The sequence below is a fragment of the Megachile rotundata genome, chromosome 6 (assembly GCF_050947335.1).
Source record: "Megachile rotundata isolate GNS110a chromosome 6, iyMegRotu1, whole genome shotgun sequence".
In the NCBI taxonomy this organism is placed as follows: domain Eukaryota; kingdom Metazoa; phylum Arthropoda; class Insecta; order Hymenoptera; family Megachilidae; genus Megachile; species Megachile rotundata.
Window position 1 is genome coordinate 18882096 of NC_134988.1, and position 20870 is coordinate 18902965.

The following is a 20870-nucleotide window of genomic DNA, read 5'->3' on the forward strand; positions in this document are numbered from 1 at the left end:
TACGTTCCTCTTACATGTGCACGCGCGGTTCGTTGCTCGTCCGACGAACGAACGAACGGACGGACGGACGGACGCGATACCGTTCGCGTAAACGAGCATCGAAGAAGGACAGAAACGGCGCGCTCGAAGGGTAGGCAGGGATGTCGAGAGGAGAACGGAGAACCAAGAACCGCGTACCTGCGTATTTCAAGTCCGGTCGACCCGTTTGACCGGTGTCGATCAAATTTCCGAGGACGAGATTATTCAAGGCCGTCGACGATCGAGACAAAGCTCCTTTCGCGGCCGTACAGCTCTTCTCACCGTCGACTCTTACTTTTTCTTTTCTCGCCTCGCTTCCTCGGCTTCCAAAGCTTCTTTCGTTTTCGGGACGCGTTCGTCTCGATTTCGTCGTCTGGTTCGTGGAAGCTTTCGCTCTATCCTCCTCTCGTCTCGCTACGCCTCGCGTCTCGTCGAATCGAATCGAATCGCTGCGACGCGGTGATCGTTCGCGGTTACGCGTCCGACCGCGTTTTTCACTGGTTCCGTCGGCCGCATCGCGTCGCGAGCCCTTTTTCCAACGGCGGATTAAAAAGCACGCTAGTTGCCGAGTAATTCGCGACGAATAATCGTTTCGGCGCGGCGTGGACGAACGGAACGTGCGCGCGAAAACGCGCTCGCAACCTCGACCACGCGCGCGTCATTCGATTAATAATTCATCGTTCTCGATTCGATTACCTTCCGAACGAAAATAAAAAGAGAAATAAAAATAAATGTAGCCGGGGTGAGGAACGATGCGCGGGAAACAGTACGGGAGGATGACGTTACACGCACGCGCCTATTCGTTTATCAAATTATTTCAGTTTTATACGAGCGTATCGATCGAGCGAAAACGACCACCGTTCGAACGTTGGACTCGTTTCGACCAGATTACCGACGCTTTTCGCCGCGTTTTCCTTCGTGTCGCTCGATACCGAACCCGCTCGAATCGTTCCGCGAATAAAAGCGCGAAAGATGCCTACTCGCGGCCGCGCGAGCCTCGTTGCTGGTCGGCTAATTATCGCTCGTTAATTGACGCAGCGTCGCCCTCGTTACGCGTCTATCATTAGGCAAGGCAAAAGTGTACGCGAACCGAGAACATCAGCACCGCGTATTAAAATGCAAACATTCCAGTCGGTTCGGACAGTTTAATGCCTCGTTCGATTCGAGCGCACCGGCCAGGTAATTAAATCGAATGAAATTACGAACGATTAATGCTCTGGACGCGTTCGTGGGTCACGAATCAGCGCGAAATCATCGAATTTCCGACAAAAAGTGTATCCCGAAAAGAGTTATTTCTGCTCTTTCTTTTTCCCCTCGTCTCTCTCTCTCTCTCTCTCTTCTTTTCTCTTCGTCGAACTACCGCTTACAAAATTCGTCGTCGAAATTTGAAAACACCGTCGATGAGGAGGGGAAGAAGAGCGGCAAACCGGGACCGAGCGAAGAGCGAAAGAGTAGGCGAATCGATGCGATATTTTTGCGGTGTATTAGATTATACGAAGCGGGACGCGTTTCATCCCCAATCTCCAGCATGGACGAAGGCCATTATCGCGAAGTACCGCAGATGCATTCGCGCACACGACGTCGTTTTCGGACATTAGCATATCCGTGCAGCATGTACGAGCGCTGGCCGCGTCCGATGTGCGCGCAAGTTAATGTGACCGCGCGAGAGAACGACGCGACGTTTCTCTGATGAAGTCGAGCCACGACGCGTAATAAGGGTCGCGAGAGACCGCGCGGATGGACGTCGCTAAAAGGAGAGGAAAGCAGCAGCGACAGCGGCGGCGGTAGCCAGCGAGAGAGCGCGGAGACGCGCGTCGAGGGGTTGCATCGAATCAGGGTTCGGATCGGTGCTCGACGTTACGCCGAATGCTCGTTTGTTCGTTCGCTCGTTGACGCTCGTTGACGCTCGTTGATGCCCGTTGACGAAAGTGGCAGCGAATTACAGGGAACTATCGAAAACGGCAAGACGCGAAACCCCCGATTCGAGGCGTAAAAAAAAAAATGTTGGCACGGTTGCGCGCGCTACGAGTATCGAACGTACGGTCGGTAGCTAAACTCAAGGTGGTCCACTACATCCCTGGATGAAGTTGACGCGCGGGGTGGACCTGTCGAGGAGAAGGGTCGAGGCTGGAAGCGGACGTGACACGGCCGTCTTGTGACCCGTACCGTCCCACCGACGCGACACGACGCGACGCGACGCGACGCTCCTTCCTCAACGTTCAACCCTCTCCCAACCCCGACCCACGACCCCTCCAACCCCGCTACTCAGTCCACATGCCACCACGCCGACCGACCGCCGCTAGTCCAGCTCTATTGTTGTTATTATTAAAGGGGGTCGTTGGGGGATGGTTGCCGGTCGGGTGAGAGGGACGATGACGGAAAGGAAGGCGGCGTCTGCAGGTGACAGATGAAACAGCTACCCTCTCCCTCGCACCCTTTTTAGATCCCTCTTGTTCTCTCTTTACGTTCTCTTTCTTTCTCTCTCGTTCTCCCTCTCTCTCTCTCTCTCTCTTGCTCTACTCTCTCGCGTTCTCCTTTTCGTTCTTTCATCGAATGCACTTGTTCGCTCGCACGCACGCGATCGCTCTTACGGGAGGAACCGCGGTAAACAGAGGAAGAGAAACCGAACGAGGAGGACGGAATATTGTAAAGGGAGAAAGGGGGTAGTCGGAGAAAGAGAACCCTCTGTTTCGTTGCTCGAAACTCACGTTCGCCCATCGCGTACCACACCCCACGCGGTCCTTCGACGTGTCTAGCGAACGTACGTCGTCGAGGCCGATGATGCTTTTCTCGGACGGTGCGGCGAAACTTTCGTTGCGCGTACTTTGTCCGATGCTCGAATCGAGCCTTTCGAGTAACGAAAAAGCGAAGGAAAGAAGAGAGAAGAGAGGCGTAGTCGATGGAAAGGATTCGAGACGAAAGGGTACCGTGCGTTGCGTCGTTTGGAACGAACGAAGACGCGAAAAGCGGAAAAGAAGCGCAGAGGGGTGGTTGGTCGAGGTTAATTTGATCACGGTCCGGCATACTCGGATCCGTCGACGGAATGGACAGTGCGGGACACGCGAGGAATGCGCGTTTCGCGTTCTCTCGGTCGTGCCGGCAAAGAAAGGAGGTCGCGTAGCCACGTACGTTTGCTACGAATTCTCTCGTTTCACCGTGAGGACACATCGTCCCGGTCCGTTCCGAAATAACTCGACGTCACGGATCGTCGTCACCCCCCTTTAATCGCACCCGACCAACACCCTACACGGACAGAACGCTCCGGCATTCGGTCCGTTACCCGTTACCCCGTTACCGTCCTCGACAACTCGGCGAGATTCGAGGATCCAACGGAGATCCACCAGAGACGAAACCAATAAACCGCTCCGGGACACGATATTCGGAAGTCTCGTGGAAACGACTCGGACAGACTGGTTCGACCCACCCACCGATTCGTTTCGACTCTCGCACGGTTCGCGTGCCATCTCTGCTTTTTCCAGCTTCTCTGCCTCTTCTCGGCCTTTCGTTCTTTTCTAACGGAGACTCGGAGACAAAATCCTCCCACCAGTCTAGGTCTTTTCTCGCTGAATATGCAATGAAGCTTACGGGTGTGGTTTCGTTCGTCCTCTCGTTTATTTCTCCCGTTCGTTCGTTCGTTCGTTCGTTCGTTTTCCGATTCCGACGAACGATTATCAAAGGAAAGGAACGAGTCGATCTCGTTCGACCAGGAGACGAGGACTCTGGTCGATGCTCGCGCACTTAATACTCGTCGAGAGTTTCGAGAGCGGAGCAGCCAGCCGCCACGTCCGTCAACTGGATTCTGTCCGACGGAGACGACGGTGGACGCCCAGGCGTCGTCGCCGCTCACGGCATTGATCTGTCGGACGGCTGTCTTGATATCGACGGTGGGGGGAGGGTCCGGAAAGACGGCTACGTAGTTAGTCGGCTACCGGACCTCTTGCAATTTCTTCGCATCGGGAAAAAAACCTGCCACCGTCCGATAGCTGTAGGTACTCGAATATCGAAAGGAAGCAACGCCGATAGAAGAAAAGGCGGCATCTCGTAGTTTCGCGTCGCGTCGCGTCGCGTCGATCAGAGTCGTTTCCTCGTCGCGTCAACTCCGATTTCTTCGGGGTTCCTCCCCGGAGAACCGGCGAAGGATCTCGTTTCCTTCTCCCTCCTCTTATTCTCGATTCGGTCGCGCGCTCGACTCGCAGCTCGTCGGCTCGTTCGTTCGCTGTCACCCGGCAAACGTTAATCGAGGCAAATTGAACGCCGTGCGGTTCTCGACGCTCGATTAAGTTCCCCCTCGACAGAATCCTCCTACCCCTTTTACGGCTTTCAGCGTGTCGCTTAATCGTTCGGTTCGAACCTGTTTCCGGATATCCGACCGATCGAACGATTTCTCGCGCACGCCCGAACCAACCGACTTTTCCGATTTTTCGCGATCGCGTTACGTCGCGCGCCTAAACGATAGCCGACGATGGAAAACCAACAGCGGTAGACCGGCAGTCGCGTTTCAACGGTTCTATAATGAAAGCCTCCGGTTTACGATCTCGGACGAAATTCCGCCAACTAGCCACCGGATCGTTATTGCGGTAAACCCGACGACAAATTGTCAGAGGACCGTTCGGTCCGTTCGCTGGAATCGTCGTTTACGCGCGAACCACGCTTGGTCCTCGAATTAAGCTGCAAATTTTCTCCGGTAAATGGTGTAAATCGATTACCGGTAACCCTAATTCTCGATCGCCGCATCGTCCGTCCGCGTTCGAGCAAAATCTCCGCTCCTCTCGTCCGTTTCTGGACGGTGGCGGCGAACGAGGAAAAAGGTTGGAACGCGGGCCAAAGACCACGCGAGAATCTCGAGAGCGAAGATGGGTGCGAGCGTAGGTGTTCGCGGGTGTGCGAGCAGCGAAAGAAGGCGAGGAGGGTCGCGCCGAGCACAAACGAATACGTAGCGAGCAGCAACGGGACAAGGAGAAGGATAGAAAGGTTTAGGTTAGGTTGGTCGCCTGACCCGGTTGACAATCGATTGACGGCTGTCGCCAAGACCCTCCGCTCTTTCCACCTTCTAACCCGGCAAGCCTTCCCGATCGACTCGATGCCGTCGCGCCGCGTTGCTTCTCTCGTCTGGCAGCCGTTCCTTTCCACGCGACGCGAGGCGACGCGACGCGAGGCGACGCGACGCGACCCGACGCGACGCGCCACGACGAACAACTTTTTCCTAATTACCGTATGTCTCGAGAAGCGGCAAGGAAACGGCGAGAAAAAGAAAACGGTGTTTCGATCGGAGTGGCGGCCGTTTAAACGAATACTCGAAAGAAACGAAGGAAAGAAAGCGTAAGCGAGATGGAAATAAAGAGGTTTCGCGAACGATCGAGTAGCTACGTGGAACAGGATTATGCGCGCGTTTTGCCGCATACAACGTAACGATGGAACAGAAAGTTGCGCGTGCGATCGCACGGACACGGCAGCTACGTACACGCGTTCCCTTTCTCGCGCGCGCGTTAGCCTCTTTTCCACGTTCGAGCGTACACATCGAGACAGCCTCGTGGAGGTAATAGGATGGGTATACACCGGGCGGTGTTGGATATTATTTGCCGAGGACAGTGACAAACGCCCGTCAACGTCATTTCCACTCGCAACGTCGGCTTCCTCCGACAGCACCGACGCGACGCGAGGCGACGCGAGGCGACGCGACGCTGCGCGATATCACCCCCTCCGCGACACCTTCGTCTCTTCCATCTTCTCTTTCTCCTTCTCTCGCTCGTCTCCTTGCTCGTCTCCTGTCGCGGGAGGCGAGCTCGAAACGTGACGAGCGTATCTAGTTCTGGACCGACTCGTCGTCTCTGCCAGCCAGCCATCAAGAGGCGCCTCTGGTGACTGTCACGGCATCGCGGAGAACGATGCCGCGTCACGCCGCTATTCCCGATACGATACGATACGATATCGTATAGCTACACTGGATAGCTACCCCGCCCTTTTCGCCTTTCGTCGCGACCATGCTACGACCCGCTGTCCCTTCGTTCGATCCTTTTCGCTACGTTCCGAGCTCGTCGACCGCTCGTCCCTTCCGCTCGCCTCTTTCGTCCCTGGTCGGTGTGTCGGCATAGCGCGGCGACCAGAAAATCGAGATTGCTCGCGTCTCGAGAAACGCGATCCTAGAAATCGTCCGAGCGCGAGCGCCGCGAAAGAGCAGGGTTAGTTAGGCAGAAGGGTGTAGAGTGTACGGTAAGCGTGCGAGACGGGAAGGGGGTACGACGACTGGAACGGACGGGAGGAACCGTAGGGGGTTAGGGGGGAGGCGTAGGTAGTCATTATGTGGAGGGAGGTGACGTCACTGACGGTGACGGATGGCTACACGTCAGGCAAGTATAAACCCCATGGTACCCAATAAATTATTGCAACTATAAATTACTTCTGTGCTCACGATATAATGCCACGGCTACCGCCGCGACGATAGTGTGCGTGCGCGTACACGAACACGCGCGCGCGCGTGTGCTGTCGCGTCGAAGCCGAAGCCAAAGCCGAAGGTGGGGCGTGCAAACAAAGGTGGCACCATCCTGAACTAACTAGCCTCGATACGAGCACCGCGAACCCCCCCTGTGTATACCCGTTCTTTAGAACGGTCTCGTCTCGTCCCTTTTCGTGGTCGCGCGGCTCTTTCGATCCACCGAATCTACGATACCGCCGCGTCTCTTCGTCTCGATCGAGAACCACTGACGTAACGTAATTCCAAGCAATTCGTAATAAATATCGTTGCGACGGCCTGGTTCGGCGTTATTGGTGTATCTGTCTCTCATCTCGATGCCTTTGGGGGGCTAAGAAGCGAGGCGAAGCGACGGCCGAAGGGATCGGGGGAAGATATTATGGGCGTGCGAGTGAGTTATACGCCTTGCCGCATGTGTGTCGCATAAATCTGCTCCGACCTCGGTACCGACCCCCCTCGCCACTGCACTGGAACAGTTTCTGCGCTTTCCTTCTCTTAGGACAACGACGAAGACGAACACGAAGACGACCACGACGACAACGACGACGACGATGACGACGACGATTGACTGGCTACTCGACTGGCTGGCTAGCTAGCTAGCTAGCTAGCAGCTTAAGCGGCCGGCTGACAGGCCAAACGATCGATATCGAAGCGTTCACCCTTTCTCCGGCTCGGCCGAAAGTTTCTTTCGCTCCGCGGTGCGCGCGATTCGAAAGATTCGCCCGAGTAAATCGCGTTCCGAATTATTCTCGACGTCGATCGCCCGTAAAGCTGTCGATATAGCGTTTCTCTTGGAACCACGTTCCGCTTCGCGTTACGGCAAGATTATTTATAGACGAGCGCCGTCCGCGAAGCGACGTCTCCACGGTTTCGCGACGTTTCGCGGTCAAAGAATATTATCGCGAACGTGGTCGAATGTCGGATATCGCTACACCCGATCGCGGCCTCTCGATTCGAACGTTCGCGATTCGATCGGCTTTAAAACTCGCTGGTACTTTAGTCGATTAAGAGGAAAGCGCGCGCGCGCGCTCGCATACGCCGAAAAGTCGGCGCAGAAACGGTGGAGGAGGAAGAAGCGAGACGCGGAAGAAGGGCGAAGAGATCGAGAACTGCGCGCACCTGTCCTTCCGTACATCAGCCGTCCGTCATCCGGAGGACGGACCGTTCTCTGTCGGTGTGCCGTCTTCGCTCGAACGTTCGCGCGTACCAGCAGACATCGCACTTATTTACGTTGACACAATATTTATTAGGACGGATCGGTGAGGCGGTCGTTCGCTGGTTTCGTACGAGCCGGCAACCTATTTCGGGAGGCCGTGCTCGCGGCGAAAGACTGGCCAGTCGGTCGTTTCGCGGGACATCCACTCTCCTTCGGGATTAAGATACACGAACCGGTCACGCGTCTTATTTTTTGACGGCTGTCACGACGCATCGAGTTCACGACAACCGCGGCAACCGCGCCGATCAAAAGGGTCGTTGTACTCTCCTTTTCGAGCGTCGCTCGTTGCGCTTTCGAGATTCGCGGCTCGACCGTTCCGCGCGGTCGATCGACGCGCGACTCGAGACCTAAGGAACGACAGTCGCGACGAGTAACCGTTCGAAATCCTCGCGAAGAGAGAAGTTCTCGCGCGACCACTTCGCGAGGGGCGCGACACCGGAGGCTGCGTAAACGAAACGATAACCGGACGGATCGACACCAGCTGCTCCGTGTTTGTTGCCGGTTCTATAAATAGCGTGGACCGCTCGTTCCTCCTCGCGTACGCGCCTACTCGTCGCACGATCCTTTCGTTCCTTCTTTCTTCCGTCCGTCTCCTTTCTTCTTCTCTTCTATCGACCTGTCCGCTTCGTTTCACCGACCCCCGACTTTTTCCCTCTTTCTCTTGTCCCGTTCGTCGACCGCCGACCATCGACCGCCCACCCTCGTCTCGAAAAGACGTTACTTCGCCGACAATTATCGTCGTCGCGGTCTCGGCCGCCGATAACGGAGCCGACATTTCGAAAAATGCCACGCCCGGACCGCCGAACGGAAAAACGAGCTACAAGAGTTTCGGCAGTAGCCATCCAACGAGGTTTCCGTTTCTCGAATCGACCTAATCGAAAATGCCACGAGAACGCCAACGGCGAAACGGGTTTGCCGATTTCAGCTTTTTAAGCGGGAGTTTCAGCAACAGCGACAACGGCAGCACCTTACGGCAGCCGCGCATCGATCATCACTGTCGCCTGTTGCACGATCGGACGGACGAACGAACGAACGAACGAACGAACGAGCGAATGAACGCACGCACGCACGCACGCACGCACGCACGCACGCACGAACGAACGAAGGAACGAACGGACGAACGAGCAGTCGATCTTACTGGCCGCGTAGCCCATCATTCATCATCCAGTCGTCCTACCTGCATCGGAGGACGCACCTACGGCGCGACCGTGCGCAACCGATCATTAATACCGTTCGGTCAAGTACGCGGCGACACGATTACTCGATCGGTTGCTCGTGATTCGCGAGTGCTATCTAGGAGCTGTAACAAGAATTTTTAACTCGCGCTCGAATTGTTGCGATCGATCGAAATTTCCATCGATAATCCGACGGTTACCGCATCTCGAGCGGCCGTGTTTTCGTTGGCAAACGCGTCTCGCTGATCCACCGACTCTTTCGTCGCGAGATTCAGCTTTTGCCACGTCGAGTCGCGTTCCGCTCTATCGCTCACCGTCACCTCGACGCGTCTGTCGCTTCGTCATCTCTACTCTCGTCCTTCTCTCGACCGTCTCTTCTTTCGATCCGTCACCGTGCGGCGTCGCCAGTTCTCTCGATTCCCTCCTCCGTTTCTCGTTCGGTGTTGCTCGCCGTTTCGCGAATCACGCCAAACCCGATACTTTTGCCGCGATCGCTTTGTTCGACGCGTCGAAACGCCGAAATCCCCGCGAACGACCTATATCTCGCGCGTAAACTATCGGTACGTACGAGCTTACGATCGCGATCGCAGCGTCCGACAAATTGTCGGTCGTGCGAATTCAACGAATCCTGCGAAATCACCGCGTACGAAAAGTCGGTCGCGTGTACGTTTCGAGAAGGAAAAAGGCGATGAAGCGCGTCGCCGATTCGTTTCGCGTCGGTTTCGCTTCGCGGTACGGCTGGCAAGAGTACGTCGCGGAGTAACCCTCGAAAGCGTTTCCAACGACGGATGGCCAATCGAACGTCTTAATCGGGTGTCGGGCAAACAGGAGGAACGGTCGAGGCATTTTTTATGCACCGGTGGAATCGGGAGGTTCTCTCGAAACCCCTCTCGAAGAACGGGCGAGGAACGACGAAGGAACGTGGCGCACGGGCGCACGGTCGACGATGGAAGGAAGCGATTCGACAGGCTGATGGAGTGAGTGTTGACTTAGGATAACAGTCGGCTCATCGGTCAATCAGTCAGGTAGACTACGGTAGGTCGGTGCTCCGTCTTCGGTTCGGGCCTGTCCTCTCGTTCGGACGGTTAAGTGACTCACGAATCCGACCGACCGACCACCCTACCGATTTTCACCGCGAAGACAAAGCGATCGGACAAAATACGAGAACGAACGCGAGACCGAGCAAAACGCGCGAGAATCGCGAAAAACGGTATTCGTGAAACGGAAGCAGACGACGCGACGCGTCCGTTTCCAATTCGCGAGTCGGTTACTTCGAAAGGAAGAAACGAGTCCGTAAGAGACGAGACGGTGGAGAAAGCGAGAGGGAAAGAAGGGGCGGTGGAAGGAGAATGGATTCACCCGTCAGTCACTCGCTGGCAGACCGCGAGAGAATCACAATGCGAAGCCTAGCCTTCCTTCGCTCTTCGTCTCTGTTCGTCTTTGTTCGTCCTTCTGTCCGTCCACTTCGCTCGTCCTCGCCGCTCCCTTCGCTTTCCTGCTCGTCCGTTCGTCCGTCTGTCCGCCTGTCCATCCGATCGTCTCTTCGTCTGCCTCCTGTCACTCTCCTCGCCAGCCTCCCGACGCTTCTCTCGCATCAGGAATTCATCTCCTGTCCTGTCCTGCCCTGTCCTCCGCCGTTGCTCCTTTTGTTCCGTGCCTTCCCTTCTCCTCGCTCCTAGCGCGCCCTCTCTCCTCCGCTCGTCCTCTAGCTTGCCAGTTTCCTCGCTCTTCTCCGATTTCGCGTTCCGTTTCGCGCCGTTTCGCGCCGCGAGCTCGATCTTCCGTCGTCGAAAGCCGACCGATTCCACCGTTCTTCGTCCGTCCGTACGTCAACGTTTTCCCCTTCGGCTGCTTCGGCCTGTTTACCGAAGATCAGCCACAAAAGATGCGACGATAGCGCGCGCACGGAAAAACTCGTTATCTCGATTTACCCTGCAAACTCGAGTTAAGCTCGGTGCTTTCGTCGTAAATATTCGCGGCGCGCGATGTTTTAACGACCGGTCTAATTACCGGCAAACGTAACCGATTTACCGTGGCGGCGCGGCGATGCGTAAATTCCAGCGAAACCACCGAGCTTATAAAAATCGTGCTCGACCCAGTTCCGAGGTAGATCGAATCGAACCGTCGCGTCGTCGGAAAAAGTTTCGACGCGTTGCCGATCGTCTCGCGACACGCTTCTCTCGACGTTCTCCGTTTCCGTGTCTATCTCGCACGCTGCTAAGAGGAAACCGAAGAGCGCGACCACGAGGACAAGGAAGAGAGCGACGAAAAGAGGCTGTTCGAAGGAAACGGTTCGCCGATAAGACTAATTATTGTTGCGCGGCAAGTACCGATGCCGGATCTCGCGAGAAAGACACGCCGCGAGGGCGTACGAGATCGGCGTAGTTCAAGTTTCGTTCGTAGCTACTAATATATCGGTCGGTCGGCTCGGCCAAGCCGAGTACGGGAGGAACGGATATCGCGCGGTAGCATCTCCGAGGCCGTGTCAGGACTCGGCCGCTTTTAAGCTCGGTACGCCACGCTCCTTATACCCTTGGTATCTCCGTGCCGACTGAATATGCAACCGTGCTCGCTGCCCTACTCGTTAGCGGCCTGCCAATGAGGATACGCGATCTTGGGTCGCGCGCGAGCATTTTCATTTTATTCGATAGGCCGCGCGATACACGGGTTCGAGTTGGTCGGGCCAGGACGCTAGTCGCGTCGGTTCGAACGAATGTATGGACGACCTTTCGGTGGTGATCGGTCGTCGATCGGGGAAGACGAAGAGCCGGAACCGAGACAGGAACCGGGATAGGAGAAGGAAGAATCGCGCGGACGAGTTTGGGTCCGATACGAGAATCGAGGGAAAGGTTCGCTCGGAAGAAAGAAGAGAAGAAGAAGAGGAAATAGAAGAGGAAGAGCAAGGAGCGGGCGGAGCTGTCGGCTACCGGTGGTCCGCCCTGGTCTCTCCGATTTCTCGCGTATCCCTTCGTATCCCTTCTCGGTAGCGGTACATACCTTCGGTTCCGAGCCATCCTCGAACCGTTCTCGTTCGCTTTAGCCCGTGGTCGTCTTCCTCGTTCTCGAGCCGTCGTCGCGCTCGTCCTCGCGGTCGTTGGTCGCGCTCTCCTTTCATCGAGCACCTCCCGTTCTCGGTTGGCCGGCCGGCCACCGCGCAGCCTCTTCCATCGCGAACCGTTCACGGTCGCGCAGGGCTCCGGAGGGCCGCTCCGGCCCCGACAGAGACAATGGACAATGGGGACATAAATCTGCGTAATTAGTTGCCGATGCCTCCTCGGATCAATGCGCGATCTCCTTACCCTCCTCTTGTTCCGTGGCCCATCGACGAACAAACGATCGTTTGGTTGGCCAGTCGGCAAAGTAGGACGGTGCGCTTCGTCCCGTTTGTCCCCACCCTCTCGAAAGGGAGGTGTGTTGCCTCCTGTCCGCCTCTCTTTCGTTCTCCTCGGACCCTTTGGATCGGTATCCTCGTATTCGCGTCTCTCCTCGCCATCTCTCGCGCGAACAAGCGTCACCGGAACAAGATGGCGAGGCCGGTTCGTTCGCCGATCCGCGCCCCTTTTCGGAATCCCGAATCGTCCGCGTTTCGACGATCCGTCCCACGAAAGGTCGACGAAAGCCGATCGAGAGGAAAGAAAGCGCGCGATCGCGGGCTCGATAGTCCAACCTCCGTGTCTCGATAGCGAGAACGACGCGAGACGAAATTCGATTTCCACATTCGTTATCGAACGCGGTGGTCGCGGAATCGCGTTTTGATTAACAGTGATAATGCGAGCAGCGGAAATTCGTACCTCGGTCGACGCAACCTCGCGCGGCTGTACCGTACATCGCGGCGACGACGACGACGTCCGCGATGTCGACGTCGCGTTGTCGTCGCAGACACCGATGGCAACGCGACGACGTCGACGCCGCAACTGCAAAAGACCGATAAATGAAGCGATAACGGCATTGTGTTGCTCGGCATCTCCTCGCGCCTCTTCGCGTCCTTGCCTCGTACGTACGCGTTCGGTGGACTTTGTCCTTTCCAAATTCTCCTCGTCAAACTCGTTGCGTCGCGACGCCGCTTTTCCTTCTCGCCTCTTTCTCGCTGGTTCCGTTATCGTTCCTATTCGCGTTACACGTTTTCGCGCCACTTAAAAGTTGCTACGATTTTCCGTTGCAGGGGAGGACGGAGTCGAAGGCTCAGGGCCTGGCACGGACCTCCAAGGGGAGGAGGGCGATTGCGCGGAGGATGACGGCCCAATTAGCCCTAGCGAAAGGGGTTGTACGGTGGTGGCTAAAGAGGAAGAGGATGGAGACGCGACCGACGAAGAGGACGACGAGGACGCATCGCCGCCTACGCCACCGCCTTCCGCAACCGCGAGACTGAATCCTACGATTCTGAGGGACACGGGACCTCCGGACAGGTAAAGTCGTTGGCGAGACGTCGCGAACACGAACGTAAATTTTCCGCTCGAAACTCATTAGCCGATGCTTTTATCCCGAGCCTCGTCGTAAAACCGCCTAAATCAACGAGGGCGCCGCTACCGTTCCTTTCAAGTCGCCGACTTTGCTCGTCCCTCGCGTGCGTACGCGCGTCGGTGTTTGAGCGTACCGGTCGTTTGAGCGCATCGAATCGTCACGGATCCGTGCCGCGCACGAGCGAGAGATCGCGAAAGAAAGCGAGACTGCACTAGTGGAGGATACGGGGATAGGAGGTTACACCGTTAGAGAAGCGTTGAGAACGATAGAGAAGGAGAGTGAGAGTGGGAGAGAGAGAGCGGGTTAGGAAGAAGGGATAAATAAGCCGGTGCCAGAGCGATATCGGTGACTGCCGTGCAACGTCATACAGCTAATAGAGATAGACACGTGTTACGCGTCGGTTTGCACCGACGATCCCACCAACGTCGACGATGACGCCGCTCCACCACCGTTTCGGTACCGCTTTGCCGCATCGACGATCGCCACGGGGGCGGTGGTGGATGCGTGTGCCGGTGGCGGGCCGTGGCGGTGGCGCCTTGTTGCCCCGCGCACCGCACCGCACCGCCCCGCCAGCCCCGGGAAACTTCCCCTGTATGCGTGCCGCCGGTGCTGCTCCCCTTTTATCTCGCGCTACGTATTCGGCATTCAGTCAGAAGCAGTCAGTTACGAGCGAGCCGTCGACGAGCTTGCTACGACGTATCTCTCCGCGTTTCGGCACGGCCGCGCGCCTCCTCGTTCGATCGCACCGACACCGATCGAATCGACAAGCACCACCGGAGAACGCTTCGGTCCCGCGTTCCTCGTTCGACCGGTATCGATCGTTCCACGCGTCTCGCGAACCACGAGCCACGAGCCCGCGTAAACTTTGCCTTTCTGTTTCATGTTTCCAGAGAGCCAATGAGTCCGCGGTGTCCCTCGAGAGACTCGAGGGAATCGTCCGGTCCGGCGACCGGAAGTCCTCCACCGCCTGCCACGAGGAGCACCGCGAGTCCAGTCAGTCCGAGCGGTATCGTGCCTCTGCCGCTCGGTAGTCATCCTCTTTTACCGCCTCATTCCGCGGCCATGATGGCGGCGTATCTGCAACAAACCCACCAGAGGCTATTGCTCGGTCACTCGCCGCTCTCTCGGGGCTCGGTGTCGCCGTTGGTCTCGTCCTCTTGCTCGCCACCGGCCGCCACCCCCGGCCTGCTAGTCTCCCCGAGCAGCGTCGGCGAAGTTTCGCCGTCCGCGACCCCGTTGCCCGCGGTTCTAGACTTCAGCACGAGGAAGGCTTCCTCGACCGAGGACGACGAGGACGAGCAGATACTGAACCTGAGCAAACCGCCGACTCCGTCCTCCTCGACGGAGACGAACAACGGACCGCTGGATCTATCGGTGCCGAGCAGAAAACGACCGGGACCGGAAGACTCGCCGCCCCCGGCCACTCGGAAATCGTCGAGGTTATCCGGAGCCGCGGTATCCGCGACTCAGGCCCATCAGGAGGTCGCGCAAGCCGCGACCGCCGCCGGCTTCGGCAGACCTCCGGTCGTCTCGCCGTGGACGTCGCCCGTAGTCGCCTCGCACTTTCCTTATTTCGCTGCCGCGGTCGCAGCCGCGGCTACTAGTCAGCAGCAACTTTCGCCGAAGAGCACCGCCGGTGTGGTCGAGCATCATCAACAGCTCTGGAACGGCAAGATGAAGCCACCGTCCGCGTTGGACAAATCCTATCAGCCGAGCGAGGCGACCAAAGCCCTCGAGAAGATGAGCGAGTTGAGCAAGTTGGGCGGCGAGGACCTGTTCAGATCGAGCTCCGGAGTGACGGCGGCCGGAGCGAGCGCCGCAGCGGCGGCAGCTGCGGCAGCTGCCGCGGCCGCCGCGGCCGGTAACGCGACCGGATCGACGTCCGGTAGTCGACACAGTGCTTGGCAGTCGCACTGGCTGAACAAGGGAGCGGATCAGGCGAAAGACGTACTCAAGTGCGTCTGGTGCAAGCAAAGTTTCCCCACGTTGGCCGCGATGACCACGCACATGAAGGAGGCGAAGCACTGCGGCGTCAACATGCCCGTACCGAGTGCCGCTTCCGCGTTACATCCCCAGCAGGGTAACGTGCCGAACATCCCGACGTCGCAACAACCGCATCAGTCGCAGACGACATCGACGAGCAGCAGCAGCAGCGCCGCGGTGGCCGCGGCCGCGGTAGTCGGTGCCGGGGCCGGTCCCGGTCCTGGCGCCGGTCCCGGCTCCGGTACGCCGACCAACAAACAGAGCCCGTCCGAGCTGAATCTACTGATCAAAGAAACGATGCCTTTGCCGAGGAAGTTGGTGCGCGGTCAAGACGTCTGGCTGGGCAAAGGGGCCGAACAGACCAGGCAGATTCTAAAGTGCATGTGGTGCGGACAAAGTTTTCGATCCCTCGCCGAGATGACCTCGCATATGCAGCAAACGCAACACTACACGAACATCATCTCTCAAGAGCAGATCATCTCGTGGAAGTCGTCCGACGAGAATAAGGGTGGCAGCGGTGGAAGCGGAGCGAGCGGAGGCGCCGGCGGGACCGTGGGTAGCGGCGGTGGCGGCGGCGGTGGCGGTACGGGTGGCGGCGGTGGCGGAGGCGGCGGGACCACGGTGGCAGCGGGTGCCGCTTCCGGACCGCATCCTGGGAACGCGACCGGTCCGGGTTCCGGGGCAACCAGCAGTCACGTGAGCGCCGTGCTTACCTGCAAGGTTTGCGACCAAGCGTTCAGCTCGCTGAAGGAACTGAGCAACCACATGGTGAAGAATTCGCATTACAAGGAGCACATTATGCGCTCGATCACCGAGAGCGGAGGCAGACGGCGACAAACGCGGGAGAAACGCAAGAAATCGTTGCCCGTGAGGAAACTGTTGGAACTGGAACGTGCACAGAACGAGTTTAAGAACGGGGACGCTGCCACCGGTCTCACCCACGCTCTCGGTAAACACGCGGGCAGAATAACCTGCGAAAAGTGTGGCGAGAAGATCGAGACGACCATCTTCGTCGATCACATACGACAGTGTATCGGCGCCGGAACGATGGGCGCGAACCAACGAAACTTCCTGAAGAACGCGTTGATGTCCAACCACCTGCCGGCGACCTTACCGCCAACCGAGAGCGGACGCAAGAGCGTCACCGAGGACAGCTCGTCCGTCTCCTCGAGGCATCATCGGTCACCGTCCTCGGCCAGCGACGCGACCACGCCGGGCAAAGACGTTCCGACGCCGACAACCGGCGACACCACCGGCAGTTCCTCTCCATCGGTTCTGAACGCCATCGAGAAGCTGATCGAGAAGAGCTTCGACTCTCGCGTCCGACACAGCACCCCCGGTTTGCATCACGCTCAACCCGGAGCCCCGATGGGCACCAGCATTCTCAAGCGACTGGGTATCGACGAGAGCGTCGACTACACGAAACCCCTGGTGGATCCGCAAACGATGAATCTTCTGCGATCCTATCAGCAACAGCATCAACACCAGCAACAACAGCAACATTATTCGGCCGGTAGCGCCGCGCGAAGAGAACGCAGCGGAAGCGAGTCGAGCTCCGTGTCCGAGCGGGGCAGCGCCGGTAGAACCGAGGCGATGACACCCGAAAGACGCGTCGATTTGTCGTCGGTCGGACACTCGGACGGTAGACATTCCCATCATGCCCGCGTCACGCCGGACAAACAAGTGGCCACCACGCAAAATTTGCCCTCGGTTCGGCATCATCCCGCGACGGAGGAGTCCGGCGACGAAGACGCGTCGTCGGCTACGGCGGCCGCCGCGACCACGGTCGTCGTCAAGAAGGAACCCCGGGACGAGGAGTCGGAGGAACGTGGCCCTAGCAACGAGGAGGAACAGTCGCAGTCTCAATCGAGTCGCGAGGTATTCGTGAAAAAGGAGATCGTGGAGGAGTGCAGAGAAGAGGAGGAACAAGGTTCGTTCAATCATCGACGGAGCAGCTTGCACGAAGGTTCGGAAGAGGGTCGAGAAGCGGCTTCGCCTCGGGTCAATCCACCGACTCCGAGATCGAGCGGACAACCGGAACAGTTGGGTCGTAGTCCTTGCAGGAACAGCACCAGCAGTCCGACGAGCAGCGACCGATCGGTTACGCCGCGCGGTACTCCGGACACCAAAGGATCGAGCAGTCTCGGGGCGCTCTCTTCCATGTTCGACAGCTTGTCCGGTGCCGGTGGCGGCGGTGGAAGCGGCGGTGGCAGCGGCGGCGGAGGCGGTAGCGGCGGCGCTGGCAGCGGCGGAAACGGTAGCGGTGGTTCGAGCGGCGCGGTCGACTCCCAGGGCCGGAAAACGAGTAGTCATCCGTTGGCCGCGTTGCAGAAGTTGTGCGACAAGACGGAGACCAGAGGGCCGAGCGGGAGCGGATCCAGGTCGAGCGGCGGTTCCGGGAGCGCGTCCAGCCTCGGCGCGGCCGCGGGAAGCGGAGTGGGAGCGAACGTCCCTGGATCCGGGACCACCCCGGGCGCGATCTTGGCGTTCAGCTGGGCCTGCAACGACGCCGTGGTCACTGCCGATTCGATCATGAAGTGCGCGTTCTGCGACACGCCGTTCATCTCGAAGGGCGCGTACAGGCATCACTTGTCCAAGATGCATTTCGTGAAGGACGGCGTGATTCCGGACACGTTGACGATCGGTCGAACGGCGGCAGCCGCGGCGGCGGCCGCAGCGGCAGCCGCTGCAGCCGCGGTCTCCCAGGGTTCCAGCATCGGACCGTCGACCGGTCACGTATCTTCCTCGCCTCCGACTTCCCAGCGCAACAAGTCGCCGCCTCTCCCGCAGGCGAACGGCAGCCCCTCTCAGTCAGCGGCTTCTCCCCTCGAGGAGAGTCCGCACTCCAAATTTCTCAAGTATACGGAGCTGGCCAAGCAATTGTCCAGCAAATACGTATAGTCCGAGCCCCGTAAGTAGCGGTGCCACTTGTACATAAGTGTATCTATACTGTAACGACTGTAACTAGCCACGCGGTTGGACACATTTCATCGTCGAACATCCGCCTCGACCGTTCGTCCTCTTTAGCTCGCGACTCCGTCGTCCGTCGTTCGTCGTCCGTCGTTCGTCGTTCGTCGTCCGTCGTTCGTCCGTTTTTTTTCTTTTTTTTCGTCCCTCTCTCTCCCTCTCGATCCGTCTCGTTTCGTCCGTACGCGCGTACACCCCTCGGCGATATTCCTCCTCCCCTCCCAGTACGGCTTCCACGACACCGCCATCACGATCCGGTCTCGTCGTTCTCGATCCGAACCACGGTCCGAAATTCGTTTCTCGGACGGACGATCGGATCCCGCGATCCGAAGAAAGACGATGCGTCCAACGAGCAGGTGGATCTCGAAGGTGCGTTAATTAAAAATTGTGATGCCACCATATCTCGCGACACCGCTGAGTCAAGGGGCTCGGCGAGCGGCCAACTTTGTGATTTTATAAATACTTAAGGACATTTACGACGAGCGAGAGATACAGAGAGAGAATGGGTGAGACTGAACGAAAATCGAAGCAACGCCAGAGTATAGATTATAGGGGATGAAAAATGGTCGAGCGGGCAAACTAGCGGCGCGGATAAACCTAAACGTTTAGAATTTTCCAAGGTGGGAAGACTGGGAACGCATACCTATCGAAGCTGTCGTAAGGTCAGATCAGCATGTATACCTCTAGAACGTAAGAGCGTAGTTGATTAGCGAATAGGCTAGGCTAGGGTCCGCCCTTGTATAGGAATCTCTTCTTATTGCTGCGAAACCGGTGATACAACGTTCGAGATCGAAGCTGCTCGATGCTCGTCGAGCGTCGAACGAACAACGTGTTCGGTACACGATCAACGGAAGATAGAAAGAAAGTAAAGAAATAGAGAAGAAGCGAAAGAAACGAGGAGCATCGAGAAGAAGCAACGAGACGCGGTGCAATAGCGAGGCTCGCAACCGTTCGAAACGCGTGCGCTGCTAGTCGAGCGCGCGCGACCTAGCGTCCTCGAACGATACACAGCCATACACGACCTTTTCCTTCGCTCGTAGCCTACGAGTAGACCATTGTAAATTTTCTTTGTTCGAATTCACTATTTATTGCGCCGTGCGAGCCAACGCGACACATTTTGAGTGTAAAATACTATCATTACTATCGTTCGAAATATCGCGAATACCCCCTGTATATTGATTACGATTACGAGTACGAATACGATTACAATTACGATTACGATTACGATCGCGACATCGCGATCACGATTACGATTATTCTATTACTTACTGAAAGATGAGACGGAACGCGTAGCAGGGTGCATCGATTTACGAATGCGTGAGTGCGTGCGTGCGTGCGTGCGTGCGTACATGAACGAGAAGACGAAAATGTAAAGAGATGCGCGGGGCGAACGAGGCATGAACGAGTCGAATTCGAACTGGTATGGTTGCGCGAGAGAATGGGAAGCGAAGGCGAAAATGCGTGTGCAAGGAGGGATTCGAGGGTGAATCGAGCGAAAGATCGACGGACGACGATCGCGCGCGTTCGAGGACGAAAAAACGCAAACCTGGAGCGGAACACACTTGTATACGTATTTCTTGTAAACTCTAATTCTTCCATCGCGGACTTTAAAAGTATTTATCGATATAACGATAACATTAATATTATTATTGTAATTATATACGATTGCTGAGAGTATGACGTAGGCGGGAGAGACGAGAGGTCTACGTGGATGCGAAAGCCGGCATACGCGCACAAGCGAAACACGGCGTGTACGCGCTCGCGGAAACAAAAGAAAAGAAAAGAAAAGAAAAGAAACGAAACGTGGAATAGCCAACCGTGCGAAAAAAATACGCTCGAAAAGTACCTACCTACTTACAAATGCGCAACCACAAAGATATGCATCATGTATACGCGACTCTTGAAACCATTTTACCAGATTTGTCATTATTTAATTATTTCGGTTGTATTTTAAAATGCAATTAAAGCTCAAATAAATATATATGTTATAAAGTAAGAACGCGCGTCGCTTTTCTCTGCCAGCACCTTTCATCTTCCTTGTTGCGTCGCCATCGCCATCGCCATCGTCATCGTCATCGTCATCGTCATCGTCATCGTCATCGTCGTCGGTTGTTTTCGTTGAAAGATATTCGTAGAAAATTTAAAGAGGCAATTTCAGCGAGGAAACCGTCCGCGCCGATCGTTTGTCAGGAAGGTATAGCGCCGTTAATTCGACGGGACGCGATATCGAGTCGAACGTACGTACGTGCCGGTATCGTAGCTATCGACTCGCGTATAATATCGTCGAAGAATAGGAAGCAGCGATGGATAATTCAGATAAACGGGTAGTTGTAACGCTAACACAGAAATCGCTTATCGGACAGAGAAGCCCATTTCGCGAGATATCTTCTGGCCCGTACAATTCTGCGGTATTCCGTTTAAACTCCAAAAACCGTCACGATTCGGTCGAACTCCGTCAAGTAACTTTTTCACCCGGTTTGTCTATCTTCTCCGGTTCCGAACATTCGAAAAACGGCGACATCTGTAGAGGAGCGAAACGGCGAGAGGCGTAGTGCAGAAGGTTAGTGGAAGGAAAAGAGGA

General features: G+C 56.8%; 1 protein-coding gene across 8 annotated transcripts in view; it reads left to right on the forward strand.

Annotated features, from left to right (window-relative positions):
- Positions 1 to 20288, forward strand: part of tio (zinc finger domain-containing protein tiptop) — a 65491-nt gene extending 45203 nt beyond the window's left edge. For 7 of the 8 annotated variants that reach the window (XM_076532302.1, XM_076532297.1, XM_076532301.1 and 4 more), the window contains 2 exons: positions 13041 to 13284; positions 14230 to 20288. In XM_076532302.1, the coding sequence (XP_076388417.1) occupies positions 13041 to 13284; positions 14230 to 18223 (4238 nt within the window). In that variant the 3' untranslated portion in view covers positions 18224 to 20288. The remainder of the gene's footprint in view (positions 1 to 13040; positions 13285 to 14229) is intronic. The other variant, XM_076532304.1, reaches the window with a different exon arrangement.
- Positions 20289 to 20870: the final 582 nt, after the last annotated feature.